This window comes from Pseudorasbora parva, chromosome 25, assembly GCF_024679245.1.
Source record: "Pseudorasbora parva isolate DD20220531a chromosome 25, ASM2467924v1, whole genome shotgun sequence".
NCBI classification, from domain to species: Eukaryota; Metazoa; Chordata; class Actinopteri; order Cypriniformes; family Gobionidae; genus Pseudorasbora; species Pseudorasbora parva.
Genome location: NC_090196.1, coordinates 7533202 through 7561187, shown reverse-complemented (window position 1 = coordinate 7561187; position 27986 = coordinate 7533202). Strand labels below are relative to the sequence as shown.

At 38.5% G+C, this 27986-nt stretch overlaps 1 protein-coding gene across 2 annotated transcripts in view; it reads right to left on the bottom strand.

Moving 5' to 3' along the window:
* mrpl23 (mitochondrial ribosomal protein L23) overlaps positions 1-21579 on the bottom strand; it is a 62302-nt gene extending 40723 nt beyond the window's left edge. Inside the window, exons 1-3 of one of the 2 annotated variants that reach the window (XM_067436841.1) lie at positions 21434-21579; positions 20462-20584; positions 9511-9593 (exon numbers count right to left, since the gene is read on the bottom strand). In XM_067436841.1, coding sequence (XP_067292942.1) covers positions 9511-9593; positions 20462-20584; positions 21434-21450 — 223 coding nt within the window. In that variant the 5' untranslated portion in view covers positions 21451-21579. Of the gene's footprint in view, positions 1-9510; positions 9594-20461; positions 20585-21010; positions 21067-21433 lie in introns of those variants that run through there. The other variant, XM_067436840.1, reaches the window with a different exon arrangement.
* Between the last annotated feature and the right edge of the window lie 6407 nt (positions 21580-27986).

The window sequence follows — 27986 nt, the reverse complement described above, 5'->3', positions numbered from 1 at the left end:
TCTTGTTCAGTGGTGGTCGACTTTCTGCCTTTCTTACCTTGGCCATGTCTCTGAGTATTGCACACCTTGTGCTTTTGGGCACTCCAGTGATGTTGCAGCTCTGAAATATGGCCAAACTGGTGGCAAGTGGCATCTTGGCAGCTGCACGCTTGACTTTTCTCAGTTCACGGGCAGTTATTTTGCGCCTTGGTTTTTCCACACGCTTCTTGCGACCCTGTTGACTATTTTGAATGAAACGCTTGATTGTTCGATGATCACGCTTCAGAAGCTTGGCTATTTTAAGACTGCTGCATCCCTCTGCAATATATCTCACTATTTTTGACTTTTCTGAGCCTGTCAAGTCCTTCTTTTGACCCATTTTGCCAAAGGAAAGGAAGTTGCCTAATAATTATGCACACCTGATATAGGGTGTTGATGTCATTAGACCACACCCCTTCTCATTACAGAGATGCACATCACCTAATATGCTTAATTGGTAGTAGGCTTTCCAGCCTATACAGCTTGGAGTAAGACAACATGCATAACGAGGATGATGTGGTCAAAACACTCATTTGCCTAATAATTCATTTGAAAAGCCACATTTGCCTCAGAGAAATTATATGATGTTCGTTTTCAGGAAACCCCTTATGTGAAGCCAACGCTGTAAACAGAAGATAGAAACGCTTTGATTAAACATGACGACAATAAACACGACTGCAGCAAAATATGGTGTATTTGAGTCCTTCAAGCCATCTAGTGTATTTTCATAATAATAAAGCATAATGCAGTGCTGATTTGACGGACTTCATCACTGTATAGAATACTATAAAATAATGCATCATCTGCCTCATTCTGATGAGAAGCCACATCCGCTCACAAACACTCGACTGACGATATGAAGTGAGGTAAAACATGTAATTAAACGTTGTCTTTTGTTGAACAGGCTTATGAACGCCTCACTAGTTTGTGAAGATGTTTGACTCTGTGTTGCTTTTTCAAACGCACGTTATAAGCAACTCAAACTCGCAGTCTTTCAGACGGAGCAGCGTTTACTCCTGATATCAGAGCCGCTCTTCGCTAACACACTGGGCATTTATTTATTTAATTAAAATCGCAGCCTTTGAGCTTTCATAATCGCACATCATCCAAATCGCGATTGCAGTTCGATTTCAATTAATCGTGCAGCAGCCCTAATCCAGACAGAGTGAGCTAGCGTTTTGCCTGAAATAAGGACATATATCACAAACGCAGACTCTTTTAAGACCCAGAAAATTGTAAAGATGTGTTCTCTCTTCTCATGCAATAGAAGTCGAAGAGTTTCAGTCAAAACGCTGCATCTGGAACTTCATGAGGGATAATATGAGCCGTAAACCTCCTGATGACACGGTGCACGCTTCATTTAACAAAACAACTGACGTAACATTTGAAAAACTCCCGAGTCAGATATACGGACATTATTATTTTTGACATCACTACAAGGAAATGATTTGTTTCTGAATGAATCAGTCTTTTGAATGAATCGGTTGAATATAAAAGACTCACTCATTAACAGAGACTTGCTGCCGCCTAGTGGCGGTTTTATTTTCACATTTAAAGAATCTTTTCACGTTTTAAATCATTTCAAATATCAATATTAAACGTTATGTGTTTAAAACATCAAAAGGTTATTTATGCATTACTGCAGGTTATTTGTCACCTCTAAGCTCATTAGACAGTGTGTGTAAATGTCATTTCAAATGCAGCTTCTGTTTCCTCTCCATTGCGAAGATGACACACTCAGCAAAATATTGTCTAATTATCGTTAGAGAAAATCCCAGAAAATAGAGATATCATTGTCAATATCGCACACCCCTACGCGTCATCTCGAAATTATGGTAGTTATGTCATAGTGAACGCAGCATATGTCTGATTCTCACACAAAGCCATCACGTAGCTTTGGAACGTCACAAGTCATATGGACATCTTTTTTATGCTGAGCTTTTCATTTTTGGAGCTTGACAGGCATGGTGTCTTTGGAATGACATTATGGTGAATAACTAAATGGCAAAAGTTATTGGGTGAACTACTACTTTAATCATGAATCGTTAATCACACACACAGGGTTGTGTAACACTTCTGGCTAACTTTGTGAAGAAATAAACAGGGCAGGGCATTCTAGGACAACTGTTGATCGGACCGCTACAGCAATGGACAGAGAGATAAGCAGCTGTGTGTGGAATCACGCAAACCACTCCTCCTTTCCTTTCCCTCTCCTTCCCTCCCTCAGCGCCTTCCACTTCATCCAAAGACAGTTCCCTGAATTAGCAGTATGTTTATGCATATAATTTAAATGCTGTCAAGTATCTCCAAAACATCTTGTCAGTATTGATCATTCTCATTGACTTACATAAGCTTCACCCCTATCTAGGTGACCGACCACCCCAGACGCACAACACAAGTGACAAACAGAGAACACTGGTGAATTATTGTATAAGGGCTTCATAAGGTTCAGACTGGTTGACAGACACACCACTCTAGCATTAACACGATCAGCTGAGTTTAGCAAGCGTAGACAACAGACCAGAGCAGAAGTGCAAAATAGTGAGGGGGTGCTTACAGGACGTGCTCTCTTGCATTCAAAAACAGCTGGCTGGAACAAACTGGAGGATGGAAGAGAATGCAGGGGTCTTGACACTTTCTGTTTTTTGTTTTGTATTATTGATCAAGCTGTCTTAAAAATGTAACAATTGTGGAGGAAGACACTAAAAAGACTTACACGACTGTTAGTGTATCTTTTTAATTTAAAGCAGTGCAATTTAAAATTGTGCTGCTGGTGTCTCCAAATGAAAGAGAAAATATATTTTTTATAAAATATAGATTTTTGTTAAATATACACAAAAATTTCGATCTAAATATTCAAATAAAATAAATGTATTAGGCCTTAATTAATTGTATATATATATATACTATAATACTGATCTACCAACATTGTCGCTATATGATATATTAAAATAAGCTGATAACATCACTGTTCTCTCCAGAACGACTGTACAGCCAAATCAAATTTTGTTGCAATATTGTCCTGTTTGACACTGTGAAGCTGCTTTGACACAATCGTCATTGTAAAAGCGCTATATAAATAAAGTAAAAAAAAAATATATATATATATATATATAGGGGTGTGCCATTTCATTTCGTCCACGATAATACCAGTATAAATTTTTACATGATAAAAAAAAAGTCATATCTCTATACCAATGATATAGTGACACGATGACTTATGGCGCATTTAATTTCCACATATGTACCACATATGACATCATAGCTCCTCCACAGACATTTAAAATGGAAAGTATATTCATGATGTCATTCCCATCCCTGTACAGGGTCCTCAGAGTTAAGAGGTTAATTGAAGCAAACTTTCCAATTTTCACTGACTTTGCAAGATGGAAAGCCACTCTAAGGTTACTGAAACCCTACGACACCAGGTTGTCCAGATGAAGGCCAAAGAGATGACCCTTTCAGATATTGCAAAACAAAGTTGGTCATTCTAAATCTGTCATTTCTAGAATATTGAGGCTTTACAAAGACACTAATTCATTCAAGTACCCAAAAAGGTACGCAAGACCAATGCACGAGAGGACAGGACAATGCGGAGACTTTCCATGTGGAATCTGTTCAACACTGCAGCTGGAATTACTCGCCAGTTCAGAGCTGAACACAGTAAGGATCTGTCTCGCCATACAGTGTCTTGTCATTTAAGAGAACTCAGACTGAAAGCTCCTCTGCAGTGACCAAGCCTCTCATCAGCAGAAAGAATCAAAAGGCTAGACTAACCTTTGCTGAGAAGCATGTGTGAACAGAGGAGAACTGGTCAAAAGATCATTTTAGTGATGAATGCAAGTTTAATTTATTTGTGTCTGATGGGAAACATTATGCTCGGCATCAAACTGGGGAAAGATTGAACCCAAAGTGCCCAAAGAAGTGAAAGGTGGAGGAAGAAGTGACATGGTTTTGGGGATGTTTCTGCAGCAGGAGTTGGGCCTATTATAGGGCTACATGGCAGAACCTCAGAACCTGTTTATCAGATCCTCCTTCGGCAACATGTGGTTCCTTCACTGCGAGAATCTCCCAATCAGCACGCAATTTTTATGCAAGACAATGCCTCCTATCACACTGCAAAACGGGTAAAGCAGTTCCTTAACTGCGAAAACATTGAAATAATGAAATGGCCAGCCCAGAGTCTAAACCCCATTGAAAATCTATGTAAAATAATTGGCGACAAAGTTATGGCTAAGAAACCCACTACAGTTCCCGAACTGTGGAAGAGACTGGAAGAAGAGTGGACCGAGATCACACCGGAGCAGTGTGAGCATCTAGTGATGTCCTGTGGCCGCAGATGTGCTGAGCTCATTCAAAGCAAGGGCCTCTATACTTCCTACTCATTTTTGACTGCTGTAAGCATCACATTTTAGTTGTAATGTTTTTTTGTGCTGCATTGGTTATTATTCTCTAATTTTGATCACAGTGTTTTTGACAAAATAAAGGTTTTTGTTGAAGTACCTTGGTATTTTGTAAAACATGCTAGCAGAACAATGGTTTACCCACAGCTAATCTTATATTTTATACATATTAAATATATATATATATATATATATATATATATATATATATATATATAGAGAGAGAGAGAGAGAGAGAGAGAGAGAGAGAGAGAGAGAGAGAGAGAGAGAGAGAGAGAGAGAGAGAGAGAGAGAGAGAGTTTACATGTTAATAAAGTTCTTTTTATGATAAGAGTATATTAAAAAAACCTGAAAATAACAAAGCCAGTCATTTTTCACCCCAGATGCAAGTTGTAACCTAAATATTGTATTTTTGGATTTAACGTTTGTGCACATGAAGTCCGTTGGTGCTGTCTTTCAATTCTACAATTATTGTAGAGCTCCTTGGTAAATTTTTCATCATCCATTTCCTAAAATTGTATTACAGATTAATACACTGTATATAAAAGTTTTTAATTTACAAGTGTCTTGCTTGTGATTTATGACATCATTACTGATTTGTTTATTCAGAATAAGAAGTAACTAATTTAATTGTGTATTCTACTTTTCATTGTATAACTGTAACAACAGCGCCCCCACTACATGACATGTATAAATATATAGCGGTCTGGCAGGCAGGCACTAAGACCTGGAGGAGACTTCTGCTGCTGTGGAGGCTGCTGCACGCGCTATAAAGAGTGGAGAGACGCGATTGGGCTTGCTTTGGGTTAGTTTTGGGCTAGTTGTTGTGAAAACCTGGCAAATCTGCTGCTGACGGTCACGCGCACTCACAAATTCAAGGCAGCATTTAAAAACAGTCAATATAAATCACTTTACATGGAATGTGTTTGCTTGTTTTCACTTCAAGAATGACCGCAGTGCTGACATGCTCATATCTCTATAGCACTCCTTGCACACGTGAGTTATTGCAGGCGCATTTCAACACGTTATCATATCGGCAAGGCATATCGGCATAATTTTTTCATATTGGCCGATGCCGATTTTTATATTTTAAGCGTTTATCGGCTGATTCCGATGTCGTGCCGATAATATTGTGCATCTCTTATATAATATATATATATATATATATATATATATATATATATATTAGGGGTGTAACGGTTCACAAAATTCACGGTTCGATACGATACACTGGTGTCACGGTTCGGTTCGGTACGGTATGTTTTAGATACAGCAAAAAGAAAAAATTGGCAGAAATTACCTTTTTTTATTATTATTTTATTAAAACTAACAAAGTATGATTTTTTTGTTGTTGTATGATTTTACCCATCTTCTGTGTAGTTACAGGAATAAGACATTAGCTCTTTACATTAGCGTGTGCGGTGCTTGTTGCGTTGCGTGTGCGTTGCAGGAGCCCCACACCCTGTAGTGCTTCCACATATGCTGCGTTTGCAGTCCGCAACTGATCCGCTGTTGCATACCACAAACACAGCATTTATTCATTATTTTTTATTTAAAATCCAAAAGTTTTTACTGAACATGCCTCGTCAGAATTCCAATTTTCTTTGTTTACTCTTTAATAGAAGTCAGGTTATGCCTACTACATTTAAACAACATTTTATTAAATTCATTTATTCATATTTATATACTTTAGATTTAGCTCACACGAGTGGCAAAACATTTAAACATAGTTTATAGCCTTATATCACAAACATTTTAAATTAGAAACTTACAATAGTCTATTCAAAAACAGCCGACTCTCGTCTTTACTTTCGTTTTTACACCCTTTTAAAAGAAAACCTGCAGGTCAAAAAGAACTTTGCTTTTCACCTCCAAGAAAGTACGAGTGCTCTCCATTATGGCACATTTTTTTTAACCTAAATGCCAGGTAAGGTGTCGTTTTGTTGCTTTACTTGAGAAAAAAAAAGCCATGTGTTGACTTTGAAAAAAGAGTATATTTTAAATGATATGCATCTGTGGTGAAATTACTAGATTTTCATGTCAGTACATGTTTATTTTAATGCGAACAATGTTCTATCACTTTAATGCAGCAACGCAGCGCAGCGCGTGCAGTGAGAAAGCTGTCATCCGTTAACATGGGTACTGAAAAAAATACGCAACGCACACGCACTGCAGACGGAGTATGTGTGAAACGGCCGTAACTACAAATATCGATCTTCACAACGCGTGCGCCTCAATCTGCTCCGTCAGTAGTCAGGGCACTGATCAGGGAGTCCTCTCATCTCTTTTATATCTTAAGGGTGTCGCACCCAAGCCTCGAAGCTCAGCTCCGCGCAACGCCGCATCTCAAGCCTTATTTATACTTTCGCCTGTCTCCGCTGACTGCGCGCGCTCCTCCCCCAAACGGACGAGGCGTTTATACTTGACGCGCTCACCGTTGTGCTATTCTTTGAAAACGACAGAGGGCGATTCGGAGTAATTGTTCTATAAACCAACGCGTCGAGAAGAAGTGGGCTAACGTGCACAGGTGATGATATTTATTTTAGTACATTTCACCAAAAACCACACAACAAAAGAATCGTGTAAAACTCAGTAAACCTTGGCTTGATATTATTACTTTTGACATGAGAACAAAATATGCACTAAATTAAGGATTTCTTAAATATTTCCTAATTTCACTAAACTTTAATGTCGTGATTTATTTATTTATTTGCTTAAACCTGGATCTTTATTTAAAATGGCTTATTTTTGCCTTTGTAGGCTCATTCGGTAAATATAAGCACCTAATGTGCAAACTGGTGCCGGTGTGATGAGACGTCATGCTCGGCTAGATTTGCTGAGAACTCGTTCATCTTCGGATGCGGAGCTGCGCGCGCTGTTACAAAAAATGCGTATTATTTTGTTGTATGGTGATATTTTTGCAAATGTTTCTTAAAAAAAGCAATGATATTTGTCCACTGGAACGATCACTTTTAATTGAAAACGGTTTACACAAAGCAATTATATTTCAAACAGATGGAATTAGAAAGACAGGCCTGCCCCTAATAAAAGCCTGCTTCAAATAAAAGCCAGGTCCCATCGGCAGTTCAGGTAAATAAAGGCCCCGGTCTTTATTTGAGGAATTACGGTATATACACATATATACACACATACACACACTCACCTAAATAATTATTAGGAACACCTTACTAATACTGTGTTTGACCCCCTTTCGCCTTCAGAACTTCCTTAATTCTACGTGGCATTGATTCAACAAGGGGCCTAAAGTGTGCCCAGCAATACTCAGAGACATGGCCAAGGTAAGAAAGGCAGAAAGTCGACCACCACTGAACAAGACACACAAGCTGAAACATCAAGACTGGGCCAAGAAATATCTCAAGACTGATTTTTCTAAGGTTTTATGGACTGATGAAATGAGAGTGAGTCTTGATGGGCCAGATGGATGGGCCCGTGGCTGGATTGGTAAAGGGCAGAGAGCTCCAGTCCGACTCAGACGCCAGCAAGGTGGAGGTTGAGTACTGGTTTGGGCTGGTATCATCAAAGATGAGCTTGTGGGGCCTTTTCAGGTTGAGGATGGAGTCAAGCTCAACTCCCAGTCCTACTGCCAGTTTCTGGAAGACACCTTCTTCAAGCAGTGGTACAGGAAGAAGTCTGCATCCTTCAAGAAAAACATGATGTTCATGCAGGACAATGCTCCATCACACGCGTCCAAGTACTCCACAGCGTGGCTGGCAAGAAAGGGTATAAAAGAAGAAAATCTAATGATATGGCCTCCTTGTTCACCTGATCTGAACCCCATTGAGAACCTGTGGTCCATCATCAAATGTGCGATTTACAAAGAGGGAAAACAGTACACCTCTCTGAACAGTGTCTGGGAGGCTGTGGTTGCTGCTGCACGCAATGTTGATGGTGAACAGATCAAAACACTGACAGAATCCATGGATGGCAGGCTTTTGAGTGTCCTTGCAAAGAACGGTGGCTATATTGGTCACTGATTTGTTTTTGTTTGGTTTTTGAATGTCAGAAATGTATATTTGTGAATGTTGAGATGTTATATTGGTTTCACTGGTAAAAATAAATAATTGAAATGGGTATAAATTTGTTTTTTGTTAAGTTGCCTAATAATTATGCACAGTAATAGTCACCTGCACACACAGATATCCCCCTAAAATAGCTAAAACTAAAAACTAACTAAAAAACTAAAAAGTTTTTTGTGTTCATTGAGAACATAGTTGTTGTTCAATAATAAAATTAATCCTCAAAAATACAACTTGCCTAATAATTCTGCACCCCCTGTATATTCTCTTTTTAAAACATCAGCAAGAAATGGTTTACTTAATGGTTTACTTAAATGTCTGCGTATAAAGACGGGATTAACCGTAAACATCTGTCATTGCTCTGTAAATGAATTCAACATTTTTAAAGCCACAATATGTAATTTAGAGGTTGCTTATTCAAAACAAATGCATAGCTTGATGACCCCTTGATTTCACGGAGCTTTAAGTATGCTGCTGGTGAACGCTTGTGCTTCTTCCGCTCATGCGTATATGGGGTAATGCAGCTGTTAATTTGAGTGTGTTGAAAGTTGATATAATGCTACTCTGTGTGCATTGGCTCTGTGGCTGCTAAGAGAAACTTGTTCACACTGCAGTAAGAGATTGATATTAGGTATGGTTAAACCTGGTACTATCGGTAAATCAAGAAAACAAGATTTAAACAATAAGATAACCGTGTTGAGCTCTATAGCAATGATTATATTTCTGTTGATGAATGTATCTAACAGTTGTTCACCTGTCTAATAAAACACATAATATAAAGCATCTTTGGTGTTTCTATGCTTTCTAAAACCAGAACTCGAGGGTAATGCGGCTATTATGTAATTGATAGGCAAGGCCCGGACACGGTTCATGTCCTGGTTAAAATTGCTTATTTCTCTGGATTTAAACATTCTTGGAAACCTTTGTGATAAAATATTTTTCTAGTACATTTTTATATAACATTGTTCTAGTGGTTTTTGGATATTTTAATCCAAAAATCATACATGTTGTGCCTTTAAATAAAATATAATGACAAACAAAGATTTACTCACAGTATTGGATCCTTGTGCGTACAGCTGCAACAGGAACGCTGTAGATCTTCTCTAGATAATTTCTGACATCAAACTTGGTCATTCTTGAAGAAAATTGAAATGGATAGAGGTTTAGAGTTGCCATGGAGTAAGAGAACAAAATATGAAACTCTGTCTTTCTAAAGTTCAATCCTAGAATGCACGTCATATGGAAGCATTTACCTTTTTTTGGCTCACAATCCATCTTTTTAAAGGGGTCATGAATTGAGAAATCAACTTTCCCTTGAGCTTTTGATATATAAAAGGTCATAGTAATATAAGAATACGCTTTAAGTTTCAGTGCTGAAAACTTCCTTGTTAGTCAAAGAAAAGCTTTTATTGACACCAGGCCCAGTAAACGACAGATTTCAGAATGTGCCAACCTGTGACGTCATCTTGTGGTGAAATACTGCAGAAGAACACATGATTCTGTAGCCCTGCCCACCAACTCGTGTCACTGACATGACAGGCCTACACAGAGCTAAACAGGATCCAGTATTATGAATGCACGGATGAACTTTCTCCAGCTCACGTGGGGAAGACATGGACTTGTGCAAGTACATTTTTTTTTGTGTGATAGTATTGCATTACAGATTGTTTGATATCTACTTATGTCTATGTGTCGAACCAAACTTACACAACTTACATGCTATCAAAGGCTGAAGAATGCTGACTCTGCAGTGAGGCTTTTGCGTAAGTGTGTGTGTGTGACATGGGTATGACATAGGTATTATAAGGAGAGTGTGACTTATGAGGACAGTCCCCATGTCCCCATTATTCAAAAGGCTTATAAATCATACAGAATGAGTTTTTTTGAGTAAGTAAAAATGTAGAATGTTTCCTGTGATGGGTAGGTTTAGGGCAGTGTAGGGGGGTAGAAAATACGGTTTGTATGGTATAAAAACCATTACGCCTATGGAATGTCCCGTGTGTGTGTGTGTGTGTGTGTGTGTGTGTGTGTGTGTGTGTGTGTGTGTGTGTGTGTGTGTGTGTGTGTGTGTGTGTGTGTGTGTGTGTGTGTGTGTGTGTGTGTGGTTATATCCACCAATCGGGTGGATCAAGTAATAAAAAAATAACATTCCAATCAAATCGCGGGTGGATGAGAGATAAATCATAGTGGTTTGATAAAGATATTTTGGGAGCCCTGTGGGCGATTCATTCCGGTTGCTGTTTCCCGCACGCTTTCAAAACAATCCCTCACATGTACTGACAGGGGAGCTGAAGCTCATTGGATGTAAAAACTAAGCAAACATCACAAGTTGACCTCAGACAACAGTATCATTTTGTTTGTATCATTGTAAAAAGCGAGTTTATAACATATTTTAGTTACCAAATTCCTGTGACCCCACAACACCCCACCACCCATCTCTAATGACCGCAAAGTTGAGAATCATTTAAGTTTGAAACATTTTGTTTTCCGAGCACTGAAATGACGTGAAGTGACATGCTTTCATTTCATGAACAAACAAAACTAAATTGTATCATTATGCTTTCACTTACTGAAAACCCAACAAGAACCATTCAGAAAAAAACATTACGCTGGAGCTAATAGGAGGAACATTCTGAACTTCTTTAAAAAACAAGATTGTTTGTCCACATGTTTGTCCATGTTATAAACACTGATTTTTTCCTTTTGTTAAGGACAGGGTTTCCTAGAAACACAACAAACAGATGCTCCTTCGGAAAAAGTATCATATACACATCTCTTGAGTCAGCACCAGCGGGTGATGCCCAGATTTCAATGAAGTGGAGTGGAGTTTTGGCCACGTAATTTATGTGAGAGAGGAGAAGCATACAAGCGCAGATTTGTCCGTGTGAAAATAAGAGCGAGGCGATTCCTAGAAAGCAGAGCACTCGAGCCTTAGTGAGATGAATAGTTAGTAGACCTAAGTGCTCTTTGAGATTTTGGAGTGGAGAATCTGAGATCTTTTTAAATTTTGCCCCCAGGGTGACCTCAACCACTCTGCCAACAGGAAGGACCTTTGCTTCCCTATTTACTTCTATTGCTGTATACGGTTGGAGCGAATTAAAGCCCAATGTTAAAGGGCTAGTACACCCAAAAATTAAAATTCAATTATTAATTATTCACCCTCGTGTCATTCCAAACACGCAAGACCTTTGTTCATCTTCGAAAAAATTGCTGAATAAAGTCATTCGTTTTGTTTTTGCACAGAAAAATGATTCTAGTCGCTTCATAACATTAAGATTGAGGTCGCATGGACTCTTTTAACAATGTCTTTACTACCTTTCTGGGCCTTGAAAGTCGCAATGACGTTGCTGCCCATGGCTGATTCAGAAACCTCTCAGATTTCATCAAAAAGATCTTAATTTGTGGTGTCCCGAGAACAGTTTTCTTTTTTTTTTTATGTGGATGAGGGAGTATTTCTGTGCCAAATACACTCCCTCAGGCTTCGTATAAGTTTCGGAAAGTATTTTTTGAGTATGGCCCTGTATGATGTAGGGACGGGCATTTTTGTAAATTTTTCATTCCGATCATCGATAGGTCTCAAAAACGAGTAATCGATTAACCATGGGCGGGGCTTGTGCTGGGGACGGGGCGCTTCCGTCATGGAGATATTAAACTATTTTAAAACTGTTAGAAAATGTATGTTGACACAAACATGAGATGTCTATGCACATATGAACATATGACTATAAAATAAATAACTGCTAGATTAGGATGCATAAATGTCTTTGAAAAAGAAACAAAATAACCGTCTCAAATAACTCAGTCAATGATATCTGGCATTGTAACTGTGAATGCACCACCCTGCAGAGCTTTGCTAGCGGATTAATAAACTCAAAACGCATCCTATATGAGATTAATCAAATATATCCCTATTAAAATTTACATCTGCCCAAAAGGACTCAAATGCGCACGTGAACTTGGCCATGCTATTATTTTACAGGCTTGGAAGGGAAACTCATTTTTAATGCGCTCTTCCCTTAACAACAACGCACGGGCAAAGACTTTGAAACCACAGATAATTTACAACACTATTACAATCGTGTTCTCATTGTAATGCTATGTACATGACAGATTGGTGCTGCACATAATGTTATTTTTCATGATCAAAGTGATTACAGTCATCACATGCGCAAAAAGAAAAAGAAAAGGCCTATCTAAAAAGAATACGTGACCTTCTCATAGCTCGATTGTGAAGCTATATCTGTTCTGCTTATAAAGCTGGTAAAACTTAAGACTCTTCTTAGATTTGAAAGATGTAATACTACTCTATAAGTATTCAAGATTAACATGAGGTTGGCAGAAACTGTGTTATGCCCCTTTTAATGACAGGATATTAAATTTTGGGTAAACTAAGTAACCCTTTAATGTGTAGGTGGTGGGACAAATCTGTGGAAAATGTTCAGTATTTTCCACATATCATTTAAAGCAAAAAGAAGATCAAAAGCACTTATTAGAGGCACAACACATTTTAGCTCTAGGAAAGTGTCTATCACCGACATAATCCAATCAGAATCGTTAGACTGGACCTAACTGTTTATTAAAACACACATATATATTGGAGACGAAGTTCAGACTGGCGCTCAGGTTGTGTGTTTGCTCACGTTATAACGGTAACGTCATACGCACATGACGTCAAGGAGGTGCGTAAAGCGAGTTACTCCTCCCACGTCTGCTAGTTTTACTGAGATGTCTTATCCCGTGCGAATTGGCCATTAATATTACAGACGTCCTGAGGTAAAATGACTTTACCCCCATGTCCCCATGTTAATCTAATCCCGTCCGAATAGGGCTTTTAAGTTGTATATACTGTACTTCAGAATATATTTAACTTGTTAAATATGCTAAAAAAAACTCTGCTTCTGCTCCTGTTTGGGTAATTTCAAAAAGGACTAAGCAGTGACCTTAGAAAAACCGTGAAACAGTGACTGTGAAATTGTATGTTGTTCTCTAATTTTCATCTCTACTGTATATACATACATACATACACACACAGATCGAAATAAAACACTAACAAAAATAAATTAAATTAGGCCAAAGGAGACCAGCTGACCATCGAAAAAAATCATTCATATATATATACAAAATTGTGAAGAATGACATGCCATTTATAGTTTAAATAATCACTTCATTTATTCTGAAAAATGTTAGTCTATTTGGATCAAGTTTGTTAGTTTTACTCCACAGAATCAATTAAATGAAGCACTGAGCAACAAGGTCATGACCTTCAGCAGATGTAAACAGCGTCTTGTGCCTGTGTGGCTTATCTTTTGTAAGCACTGACATCTTATAAAGATAGAGATCTCCTTGTTGTTCAATCCTCTCCTCCTACTGTGAGTTTGAGCTGCGCCCCACCCTTCACACATAAACAGTCCACGCTCATCCCTAAACATGTGCAATCATACCGCCCATTTCAGAGGCTTTCCAAGTAGGTGACTCAGAGGTAGCGGGACAAAACACTCCAAATTTTGAGGAAATCCAAAAAAAGGGGGATCTTTTGTTAGCCGCTGCCCTCTAGGTTACATTCACACCACTGGGACTATAAAGGCGGCAAGACAGTGCACAAACAGCTTTAATGAACTAAGATCATTCAAATTTAACTATTTCAAAGAAGAAGAAAATAAGAAAAAAAGATGAAAGATGTTGATGATGGATTGGTAAATAAACGAGGTTAAACAAATCCTGCAAGTACAAACACTTTGTAAAGAGGCCGGCTTTCACAAAAACAAGTGCTTTGAAATTCTTTGGCTCTGATAATCACTATGCAAACCAGGTTGGTTTCAAGCAAAACAAGTCTTTGCCAAAGTGGAGGGTATCTTTGAAAAGTAGAAAGTGAAGAGGCGGATGTCTTTAATGTTTAATGATATCTGTTGCTTTGTCTACTTGCATACTGTTTGCGATGGGACGGTGTCAAACGCAGCTCTAGAGGAGACAAAACGCTTCTTGATGTGCAACGCTTACAAAACAAGAAAAAGAAAACCTCTTCCTTTGATTGCGCGGGCAAAAACATTTTTACATTCAGGTGACAAGGATGCCTGGTTCAGATTAAGACACTTAAGATCACAAAACACTCTGTAAAAACAAAGGAGTAAGAGCAGGTTTAAAAAAATAATTAAAAAAACTTCCCCTGAGCACTTGCGCAAGTGATAACATATATCCCAATTACAAACGTGTGTGGTTTGGAACACAAACTGCCGGAATAATAACTGAGGAACAAGGCTCCACCGTCACTGCCTTAGATGTACGCCCTGAGGTTCTACAGAAAACAAAGCAGACTTTGTCCTCTTTTCTTGTGTGGACTCCGATTAGACCCATTATTAACAGTCTGACTGCCTGTTTCGTATTACACCGCAGCAATGCAATAATTACGGCTGTATTTTTAGTGACGTTTAACAAACGTCATCAATAAAGGCACGAGATGTTGGATTTTAAGTAGGTGAAAGAGCTGTAAACAAGAGTCAAGGAGCACCGAGGGATCATCAGCCATGCAACCGCGCACGGAAACGTCATCCCGGGTCGTGTTACGAAATGCTGTGTTGCATCTAACCGGTCTGCAATTATAGTTAAGCATCACTTAAGATGCTTTAATTCCTTGAGATCACCATGCGCAATAAGATACCCACTCTGCAATTTACAGTGTCAGAACGAAATACATAAGTGGAATTTGTCTGCCACCTAGTGGAATGTGGATTTGTTACATAATATTAAAGCGGTCATGAATTGAGAAATCTAATCTTTTGATTGTAAGAGGACATTGTGCTATAAAAACATAATGTACGATTCAGAACTCAAAACGTACTTGTTAGTCCAAAAACAGCTTTTATTGAAAACAAGCTCTGAAGACGACTCGTTTCTATGTGAATGTCTCAGTAGAGCATTATTTGTTGGATTCTTTGGTAAGTCAGATGCATTTTGGTGCAGGCGTTACAAACTTTTACTGTAAGATATGGACCCAACTTTAGTGCCACAATGTGCGGGTAACCCTGTTAATTATAATGCCTTATCTGTGATCAGTGATTTCTGATATGATTCTGATATGACATGTCAGATATTCTTTGTCTCAAAATCATGTATTGCCGTTTATGTGTCAGTAAATCAAGCCATTGACTAAATGGTCAATTGTTTCTTCCCATTGTTTCTTTTAGTAATAGAGTTGGCAAAAGTACTGACTTGTGAAGATACCAGTATTTCCCTCTATAATTTTGAGCACTGTTGAAAGGATTCTTAAACACCTTCACCATATGTCTGTGATTGGCCATCATGTTCACGTGCTCAACATATGTGTCTGTGATTGGTCAACGTGTTCGCATGCACATCGTGTTCTATATGTCTCTGATTGGCCATTGTGTTCACATGCTCAACATATATGTCTCTGATTGGTCATTGTGTTCACATGCTCAAAATATATGTCTGTGATTGGCCATTGTGTTCACATGCTCAACATATGTCTCTGATTGGCCATCGTGTTCACATGCTCAACATATATGTCTCTAATCGGCCATTGTGTTCACATGCTCAACATATATGTCTCTGATTGGCCATCGTGTTCACATGCTCAACATATATGTCTCTGATTGGCCATCGTGTTCACATGTTCAACATATATGTCTCTGATTGGTCATTGTGTTCACACTCTCAACATTTATGTCTCTGATCGGCCATTGTGTTCATATGCTCAACATATATGTCTCTGATTGGCCATTGTGTTCACATGCTCAACATATATGTCTCTGATTGGCCATTGTGTTCACATGCTCAACATATATGTCTCTGATTGGCCATTGTGTTCACATGCTCAACATATATGTCTCTGATTGGCCATTGTGTTCACATGCTCAACATATATGTCTCTGATTGGTCATTGTGTTCACATGCTCAACATAATTGTTTTTGATTGGTCATTGTGTTCACATGCTCAACATATATGTCTGTGATTGGCCATTGTGTTCACATGCTCAACATATGTCTCTGATTGGCCATCGTGTTCACATGCTCAACATATATGTCTCTAATCGGCCATTGTGTTCACATGCTCAACATATATGTCTCTGATTGGCCATCGTGTTCACATGCTCAACATATATGTCTCTGATTGGTCATTGTGTTCACACTCTCAACATTTATGTCTCTGATCAGCCATTGTGTTCATATGCTCAACATATATGTCTCTGATTGGCCATTGTGTTCACATGCTCAACATATGTCTCTGATTGGCCATCGTGTTCACATGCTCAACATATATGTCTCTAATCGGCCATTGTGTTCACATGCTCAACATATATGTCTCTGATTGGCCATCGTGTTCACATGTTCAACATATATGTCTCTGATTGGTCATTGTGTTCACACTCTCAACATTTATGTCTCTGATCAGCCATTGTGTTCATATGCTCAACATATATGTCTCTGATTGGCCATTGTGTTCACATGCTCAACATATATGTCTCTGATCGGCCATTGTGTTCACATGCTCAACATATATGTCTCTGATTGGCCATTGTGTTCACATGCTCAACATATATGTCTTTGATTGGCCATCGTGTTCACATGTTCAACATATATGTCTCTGATTGGTCATTGTGTTCACATGCTCAACATATATGTCTCTGATTGGTCATTGTGTTCACATGCTCAACATATATGTCTCTGATTGGTCATTGTGTTCACAATCTCAACATTTATGTCTCTGATCGGCCATTGTGTTCATTTGCTCAACATATATGTCTCTGATCGGCCATTGTGTTCACATGCTCAACATATATGTCTCTGATTGGCCATTGTGTTCACATGCTCAACATATATGTCTCTGATTGGCCATTGTGTTCACATGCTCAACATATATGTCTCTGATTGCCCATCGTGTTCACATGTTCAACATATATGTCTCTGATTGGTCATTGTGTTCACAATCTCAACATTTATGTCTCTGATCGGCCATTGTGTTCACATACTCAACATATACTGTATGTCTGATTGGCTACAATGATCAACACGCTTCACCAAGCGCTTACACAGATATAAACAGGCACGTGTATTGTTCATTGAAGCTAATCAAAGACATATGTTGAGCGTGTGAACAAAATTACAAATGAGATACATGTTGAGCATGTGAACACAATGACCAATCAGAGACACATATGTTGAGCGAGTGAACAAAATGGCCAATTAGATACATGTTGAGCATGTGAACACAATGGCCAATCAGACACATATGTTGAGCGTGTGAACACAATGGCCAATCAGACACATATGTTGAGCGCATGAACACAATGGCCAATCACATACACATAGGTTGAGAGCATGAACACAATGGCCATTCAGACATGCATGTTGAGTACGTGAACAAAATGGCCTACCAGAGACATATGTTGAGCGTGTGAACACAATAGCCAATCAGACACATATGTTAAGCACGCGCAAACACAATGGCCAATCAGAGACATGTTGAGTGCGTGAACACAACGGCCAATCAGAGGTGTTTAAGAATCAACAGCGCTCAAAATGCTAGAGGGAAATATTGTTAATCACATTTTCAACATTTCCGGAAGTCTGTACGTTTGACAACTCTACTTGGCAGCATGAAAATAATCTTATTTCAATTGTGAATAAACTATATAAAGTAATCAAAGAATAATCTCTTTATAATCGCTGGAGCTGTCAATCACACAGCACAAGTTTGTCAGGGATTGAGTTCTGGACTCTTGCCCAAACTCCCGTAAAAATCATCAAATCTCTTATTTACATTGTGTTTGCACTGTTAGTTATGATGAAAGTAGGGGTGTAACGATATATCGTTAAATGACATATCGCGATATAAAAATGACGATATGCATCGTTGATGGAAACTATATGATTCGAGATATAGAGTTGTTTTATCCAAGGCTCAACTTGCTGTAGTAGGCCCTTTTTATAAGGTATAATTCACCCAAACACAAATGAACAAATGTAAACTCTGTCATCATGTACTCACCATCATGTTGTTTATTTTATGTCCCTCCATTTTTAAAGTCCATTCCTCTCAAATTTGAAAGATGCAAAGAATGTCATAAGGCATGTAAAAATAACTATTTGAGTGTCGAATCCAAATGTGCTTTAGTCGTCGAGTCTTCTGAAGAGTCACAATGGCTTTATGTGATAAATATATTTAACACGACGCACATACTGTAGTAAACACGGACGTTCAAATGATTGCATGATGCGCAAAAACAACATGAGTGAGAGGAAATGCAGCATTAAAATTCTTGGATGAACTAAACGTTTACAGTTTGAGAGCGCTCATTCTGATGAGCTTTCTTGCGATTAGAGCTGTGGCGGATTGCATTGATCATCTGAAGTGCGCGCGCTTGCAGAACGACGCTCCTCAGTGAGGGCGCAAACATTATTTAAAGCGACACTCCTCAAAGTCAAATTGCAAACACCATTTAAAGCGACACTCCTTAGTGAACGTACAAACATCATTTAAATAACCAGATCTCATTTAGTTTTAGTGGTATGATTATTCAAAGCATTTCAGATGGTTCATTCTTACATACTGCATTAAAGAATTAGTTCACCCAAAAATGAAATCGATGTCATTAATGACTCACCCTAATGTCGTAAATATCTTAAACTGTGTTCTGAAGATGAACAGAGGTCTTACGGGTGTGGAACGACATTAGGGTGAGTCAATAATGACATAAATTTCATTTTTGGGTGAACTAACCCTTTAATAGCGGGAGAGGCAGGGCATAGAAGGCATGGGAAGAGATGCTGCCTGCATTGAAAGTGTAAATAATGTGTGAGGGGGAAAAAAATTAAAGTTTAGAGTTTCAGTTACATACATCATTACAATAAAGGGGTACTTCAGCACTGGAAAGATGAATCTGTATTTAAACTGGGTCATTAATGTAGTAGAAATCTGAGATTATTTTTGAATTTGGTGTCTTCTAGACTGAGAAAAGACAGAAAATGTATTTTTGTCTCACGGGGATGAAAGACTACAATTCCCAGAATGCTTCGCTGCCCTGTGAGGCCATTCCCAAAGCCACCGCTACTGGATTACAGAGACTGAGTTGGAGAAGACACTACAATTAAAAACTGAACGTGTGTGTTCAATATAATGAGTGAGTCACCGCGCGAGTATCACAGCACTGAGCACTAACTGCAGAAGTGAGATAAATGAGCTGATGAGCTCTCGTGATGAGAGCTGAGGTAATCGCGACTACACTCACGGCATACATTCACAACGGGAGTTCAGTCTGGCGCGTTTCAGTTCATCCCTTTGCAAGCTTAACTTTCATAGAAATTAATTTGAGAAGTTAAAAGACTTACATTGCTCAGCATAGCTCCGTTTAAATGAGTGCCTGTAGCTGAGCTGAGCTCTGAGTGTGATCTCCATCCCCCATGCGCAGGTTCAAAACATGCGGAAATGGCTCCCTCTGCTGGCTGTAGTCTTTAGCCTTTGGCCAAACATTCCTCCTATGATGCAAATATCGTCAATTTGCCTCATAGGAGGAATTTTTCCAGAAATAAACTGCATAAATCTCTTGTCTCAGGGGGATATGAGGGGGAAACCACAATCATCTGAATATACTCCAGGGTTTCTACTGATATAGCCATATGCTAATCGCTGAAGTAACCCTTTAATGCCATAGAAGTAAATCTAAATATAGTGCTATAATAAACTATTGATTAGTTAATCTTGACACTGACAGCTGTAATAGTAAAAACATACTAAAAGTTTTTGAGAGTTGCACACAAAATAGTTATACAAAGATGTCAGCCAATCTAGCAGCAGGCAGACACACCTTTTCCAGGGGGCTAAAATCAGGATAGAAAACTGCTTTTATTTCTAAATTATGACCATTTTTTTATGTCAAAATCATAACTTATAAGTGCACCTGCTGTTCATGACCCCTTTAATGCATCAACTAATCCAAAACACAACAGTGATTGGTTGTATTGATGAAAATGACATTAAATACTTACTCCATAGCAATGCGAAACTGTACTGTATCAGGTGGCTGTTCTTTGCCTGGTCTGACCAGGGTCAGGTTGAAGGTGGGTCGGAATATTCTCAGCTGTGGGTTACCCAGCTGGTATAAAGGGAATCTGAACAAATGACAGGAAATTGCATTACATTTAATTACCAATTCATTTATTTATATTTTAAAGTAATAGTACTTGCTAAAAGCATGATAATACTTTACTATATTTTCAACTTTAAAGTTAAATGCATGAGAATATTTGAGTTCTTGGAAGGAAAATGAATATATCTTAAAATTAATCTTACCATAAACATATAGGCTCTCTCTCTCTCTCTCTCTCTCTCTCTCTCTCTCTCTCTCTCTCTCTCTCTATATATATATATATATATATATATATATATATATATATATATATATATATATATATATATATCATACTTTTGGTATAAAGATATCGTATTACACTTTTGGTAATGGTATATCTAACATGGTAAATGCCTAAATTGCCATATTCATAAACCAAATGTTACATGGTAAGTTACTCACTCACTTCAAATAACACTTCAGAATCATGGCAGATCCATGTCTGAAAAATCATGCCTTGACTAGTATAACCCAGATTTTCTGTTCAAAATAAATAGTATTATCATTTTACAAAATGAACAAGAATGATATTATTATTGCACCATATTATCAAAATAGCATTAACCTGGTATTGTCCAAAAGCATGGCAATGCCGTTGCACCACATTCAAAACCATAATATTACCATGGTACCACGTCTAAAACAAGGTATTTCCATGTTGCACGCCATAAAAACATGGTAATATCATGGTTAACGCAGGGTAAGTGTAACGTTATGGTAATGTTAACGTTACATGTTTGTAGTTTGAGGTATTTTTTTTATTTTTATTTTTTTTACATAAACAAAACATCAGTTTGGATTTACATCATTAGATAAAATAAACACTTACAGTATGCGTTTCGACATGTCCTGTAAATGTTTTAGACAATCACATGTGCTGTTTTGATGTTATTTTCATGCGCTCAAGGTCCTCGAGCGCTGCTGTGCTGTGAAAACTGCGTGGACAAGAGTCGGAGAATCTTCAAAATAAAAGCCCTGTTGTTGTTTTCCAATGCTCTCGTTAAATAAACAAATGTGGAGTAATGTAATAGATTAGATAATAAAATAATTACGCATTTAATATCTACTCCAAACATTGGACTATGAAAATAAGGATTCATGTTTATATTTTATTTTTATTTTTTTAAGTTTCTCTTAGACTTTTATTTTGATTTAATTGTCATGACGTCGTCTTGACGTCGTTCTGGTGGTTTAACCCATGGTTTAACCGTCCTCTGCCCTTGGTTTCTTCATGTCACATTTCTATTTCCTCCATTTAATGAACATTTCCTTAGATATTTAATGTATTTCAAGAATCATATCTTTCTACAGGACTCTAGACATGCGTTCGATGTTCGAATGGTTTAATGGGATTGCTCTTTTAGTTAAACTACCATAACGTTACTGTCTTTCCCCGGAATGGGTCTGACTGCAGAGCCACAGTTTTACCCCAACCACAGATTTAATTTTTGTAATTCGACAGTAAGGTTTTACCACAGCAGTTCTCTACATTTTAATTTATTTATTTATTTTTGAAATTGCACTTGTTTGATTGTATAGCTAGTTTGATCAATTGTAATGGTAAAATAATTAAATGTTTAAAATATAAATTGTAAATGTAATAGGCTAAATAAATGGAAATTAAATTCACTTATTGGTTATTTGTTTTCAAGTTTATGCATTTACTCCAGGCAGAATTAATCAACTTGAGGAATTAGTTATCTTGAATTTAGTCTAATTATATAAACCTTTGAAATGTCTATTCGAAAGTTAGTTTTTATACCAGGCGTTGAAAATACCTTGTGTGTTTATTATAACAGGCTGTTCGTTTTTGGAGAAAAAACGTAAAATAAATATGTTAGTGTTCATGGCAGCATTGTTTTATATCAGCAAAGGAGCCTGAAGGCCTTTGAGCAACAGCAGATGCACACAAAAAAATAACAGCAGGAGCAACAATAATCAATAGATGGTTTTAGAACAGAATTAAGATTTTAAAATCCAATGTATCCGCGTGGAACCGCTGTAGTAAAACTGATAAAACCGCGGCTGGGGTGAAACTGCGGCTCTGCAGACAGATTTGGCATTTTACAGCAAGTTCAAAACCCCGCAAATACACTGTCTGCAAAAAAAATATCCGTTTACCAGAGTAATCATGTAGCGATTATTTTCACCAACAGAGGGCACTACAAGCTACACTGATTACTTGTTTGGTCGTGTGAGGTCACGATTATTCAGGTTAATTAAACTATTTGTATGTACCTATTTAAAGGGTTAGATCACCCAAAAATGAAATTGATGTCATTAATGACTCACCCTAATGTCGTTCTACACCCATATACCTCTGTTCATCTTCAGAACACAGTTAAGGTATTTTATATTTAGTCTGAGAGCTTCTTTTCTTTTCCTTCGCCAATGTCACGTGATTTCGGAGTTTGGTGGTTTGACCACCAGTTTGGTGGTTCCTAAATTTACAATTTTGACAAATTTTTTATGTGTGTAGATTAATACAATTCATAATGATTTTTTAAAGCACCTTATACAAATTATAAGAGACAAAATGCCCCTAATCATGTTAAAGGTTGCATAGGATATGTCTAAATTAGCAATTTATAGTATACATTTAATTATTCTCTTTGACATCAAATACAAATTGTAATATCATAAAAATAAATAATAATTGTTTGAAATTGTTCAGGTACACTCATGCCAAAGTCAATGGGTTTTTTGAATGGGGTTTTGGTTGAATGGCTGAAAAAGGGTCTGTGGTGAACACAAGCTAAGCTCAAGACTCTTTGACATTGTACATCTGTACCCACTCTGGAGTTTTTAAAACTGTTACATGTCTTGAAAAAGGCAGATGTACCTTTAACTGGTATGCAACCGCTATGAAACACATAAAGGAGAAGAAAAAGGTGGTTGCTAACAAGTGTCTAAATGGGACTACAGAGGCTGTCGGTGAGATTAAACGCTATCATGCTGAAAAGGTAAAATTGGTCCGCTTTTCAACCTTATTATGCTCATCATTGTGCTCTTATAAACTAGTTTAACTCAAACGTTCAGGGAAAATGTTTTTAGGTAAAAAGTTTTCGAAAGCTTAGTGATGGTGAGCGACCGTGGTGTAGTCCGTTTATAGCCTACCTTTAGCTTTTTACTTCTGGTCACTGCATTTACGCTTCAAAATTAAAGGGTTGATGAATTGAGGAATCAACTTTGCCTTGAGCTTTTGATATATAAAAGGTCATGGTAATATAAGAATATCCTCTAAGTTTCAGAGCTGAAAACTTCCTTGTAAGCCAAAGAAAAGCATTTATAGACACCTTAGTCCAATATAACATACCAGAAGCTAGTGTTCAGCAGGACAGGTAGGCCTTAAGCAAGCCAATTTCCATCCGATTAAAGTCTCAATAATGGTTCGCTTGTTTTTCTTATGCTTAGGTATTGATCCCCTGAGCCCCTTTCACACTGCGATTCCGGCAAATACACGGATTTGGTCCGCTAGATTTGGTCCATTCACACTGCCAGCGAAATACCGTAATATGTGCGCTTTCAACCCGCAACCCGTAACGGTCCCGGAACGAGTTGACACGTGACATCCTGATGTGACGTATAACGGCGAGCAATCTCAGCTTCAGCGCGGATAGTAAGGAGCTCCGTGGTCTCGACTTGTGTCCAGTTTGCGCACATTTCTGCTTGTTTAATTTTAGTTTCTTTTGTATACGAACACTTTCTGCGTTTAAAACACCGACTAGCTCTTCTGGCACTGCAGGGTTGTATTATTGAAAAAACAAGCTCTAGGAGTCGCACGATAACTACGTACACGTTGCAGCATTAGTTTCGGCCTTTGTTCATACAGCGCTCGTCCCGGGGCGAACCCCGCAATATTACTAGGTCCCCGACCCGGGTCGAATTCGGTAATCAATTCCGGGACGTGGTTGCTTTCACACAGAAGGCGACCCGGCAATGTTCCGGGAATATTGCGAGTCCAACGTTCAGTGTGAAAGGGGCTCTGTTGGATCGCTAAAAACATTTAAATGGCCCTGAATATGATCTTGTGCTTCATTCTTACGTCATAGCGCGAAGAAACAGCACTTCTAATCCAGTAGCCCCGCCGACTCAATGAGCTGAGCGGCTTGTGCTAGTTGGTCAACAACAATAAACTTGCCGAAGAAGATAGCAAGATATTGCGCTATTCCTGGTTGTGGAAGAACACAGTCGCTACATAAGTTTCCTTCGGATCCTAATATTAGGAATGTGTGGTTGAACTTTATTTTTAATGAAGTTCCAGCTGACGTGGGGATGACATGTTCACTTCAGTTCACTGCGGGATCGTTTGTAAACAAATCTCCGGTCGATGCTGGATTTGGATCTGACAGGAATAGTGCAGCACATTTATGTGAGTAAAATGTGTTTTTATATTTAATAGTGTTGTATGATTATAGATCGTTTTGCTTATGTGTCTGTGTCTAACAGAAACATACCTTTAGCACACTGGACTCAGACACGTATGGGCCAGGGCTTGGAAAGCCCGGCAGGCCGATGAATTTCCTTCCGTTCTTGATCAGTGCTGTTGTCTCTCTCAACATGACATTTGAAGGGCGGCACGCGCACGTGTGTGTGTGCGCGGTTCGTGCTTATATCGACCGATCGTGTGGGCTATGTGTAGTATAAAAATAATAGTCCAATCAATTGCAGGTGGATGAGAAATAAATCATTGTGTTTGTTTGATAAAGACGTTTACGAGCCCTGTGATCAAGAGAATCATTCCGGTTGCCGCTTCTCCCTCAATCTCTCCTCTCCCTCTTGTGAACTGACAGGAGAGCTTAAGCTCATTAAATATGCAAATCTTATCCAATCCTAGCCATGGGCGTTTACTTTCAAGTCTCCAGTGACACGCCCATCAAAACACAGTGTTTTGGAGAGAGCCTCAAAACCAGAGTAGAAAATAGCCTATTACTTATTAATTATGATTTATGTAATGTAAAAACCACACAAACATAATTAAATGACCACAGACAACAGTATATAAAAAAGGAAAAAAAGCCAGTTCATGACACCTTTAATAAAATGTGTGTTCATCTGTAAAAAATGATCTTGATGGGCAAAACATGCAAGCATCATATACTTTTGTTGATCACAGAGCTTGTTTTTAGAAATAAGCCTATGGGAAAATCCTATTGAGCGAACCAATACAATTGAGGGAAGCAATGCAATGCTAATGGCTAGTTAGCCTACAAAGTGGCGTCATACCTGCACCACTCTAGCCTGACAAGCCAGACCCACATCAAGATGTTTGGTCTGGAAACTTACCATAGACAGCTCAATCCGAGGGGCGGATAAACGGTTGTCTTTCAAACTCCCTCTGCACGCGATAGGATAGGGCTACACCAACCAGAGCAACGAAGGTGAAACGGAGCTCGTTGATAGCATAAACGGTTGATAGATTAAACATTCGCTGTATCCGGTCAGCAAAACTCGAACACATCTTCCCTTTTTAAGAATGACCTCAGTGCCGTTCTTTGTTAGCCTGGTTTTACCAGACTCTCGTACATTTCATTTTTACATAGAGTCTGGCCACTCTCCATTGACAAGGGTTTATTTCCGTGAAGGCGGAAACTCTGTTGAGGTTTAAAACTATTGGTGATACAGTGAATTTTGAAGTGATATATTGTTGAAAACTCAGAGATGTGGATTCGGACAGCTATTACATCAACACGACCTTGAGTTTGTCAAAGCAGTAGATAACTCGGCCGGGGATTTTTCCGCGGGTGGTGAGAGACGGATGGCAATAAAATAACTGACCAGTCCCTGTAACTTAAATGGTGGCAATACCTTCCAACCCCACGAGAAACAGTTAACGTTACCGTCCAAATAGCTTCAGCCAACTCCTTCATCATTAACGAAGCGATCTGGAAAATCAAACTTTTCCTGAATTTACCCTGTTGGAGGGCCAACAAACCAACAAACCCCAGCAAAGACTGTTATTGCTCCGGCTTTAACTTCTGGATATTCGGCAGCGGTGCCACAATGCAATGAATGGTTTAGTTTGCATCTTTCTCCACCACCATTACTGAACTACATCTCAAACTAGCACTCGACATCAACGTCATCGTTCTCAGCCACTCCCTCTGTTCGCTGATTGGACCGGTAAAAATTTGTTCGGAGAAAACCTAAGACTACACAGCAGTCCCAGACGGAGTACTGAAGGAAAATGAAAATTGAGCGGAAGTACGTAGGAGGGCAGAGCCAGGCTAGTTCTTTGTTCTTTTCTCAGAGAAAAGCTTAACTCCAAGTCATCCAGATTCGCGGTCAAAGCTGATTGCTAGACGACACTCGCAGCAGATTTGCTGCCGCTAGGGTGCGTCTAGATTTCTAGGCTACAAAAATGTAAGTTCCCATGGCGCTGTACCAAATATAGCCACCGGGTGTCATCTCCATTGCATTGATTGTTTTTTAAATGCATTTTCCTGTCAATTTCAGCCCAAATATCCCTTCCATCACAAAACAGTCAACAAACATGGAACCTTAAGACCCTGACCTTTCCGACGATATGTGTTTTGTCAAGATCAGAAAAGATTTTAATAATAAATTTGTTAAAATAAATGTTGTAATATGAAACATGACACCGCCCACTAGGGGAGGAGCCTGCTAGAAGAAATTTGAGTACTGTTTACATGGTAACGCAACATCAGATTTCAGGTTTTCACAAGATGAATTTTGAGTTCGTAAGCTTTATGATGATTACTATGAAAAAAAAGGCCATCAAAAAAAGGGCACCAAGCATCCCACATGTGGGACGATGACAGTTATAAGGGGTAAAATGCCACAATTGTTCTCTTTTAAAAGGTTATTAATATCCTACATTGACACAACAGACATGACATCTGAAGACTTCTTCTCCAACAGGTCAATGAACGAGTGTCAGTGGTGTAAAGCCCTTTTCTGACAAAAGAGGGAAACCTTTCCCCACTAGAATTATCTACAAACCTGAACCAACATTGACTCAAATTTCTATGGGTGTTATAATAACTGTCTCTTAACAAGTACACTTGTCAAAGCCTAACATTCTTCACTGTTACTATGGCAGAATTATTTTCACCCCAACCTGAAATTTCACCATTTTCACCAACTTTTATCCATAAACGCATATGACTTTTGGGATGTTTGCCACTTTTGTTAATCACAAATCTGACTAGGATTCTTTTCAGCAGAGACAAACGTTACCTGCTCCTGAGTATAATTATTTATCGAGTATACCTGAGTGAGATTAGAAAGAGCTTTTGGGTTTTAGATAGTTGGCCGAGGCTCTTGTAATTGTATCACAGCGCAAGAGCTCCTTGTCAAGGTGCCAATGTTTAGCGAAGGGTGGGCTCGGGTGGGTTAGAGGAGACATACTCATGCAACTC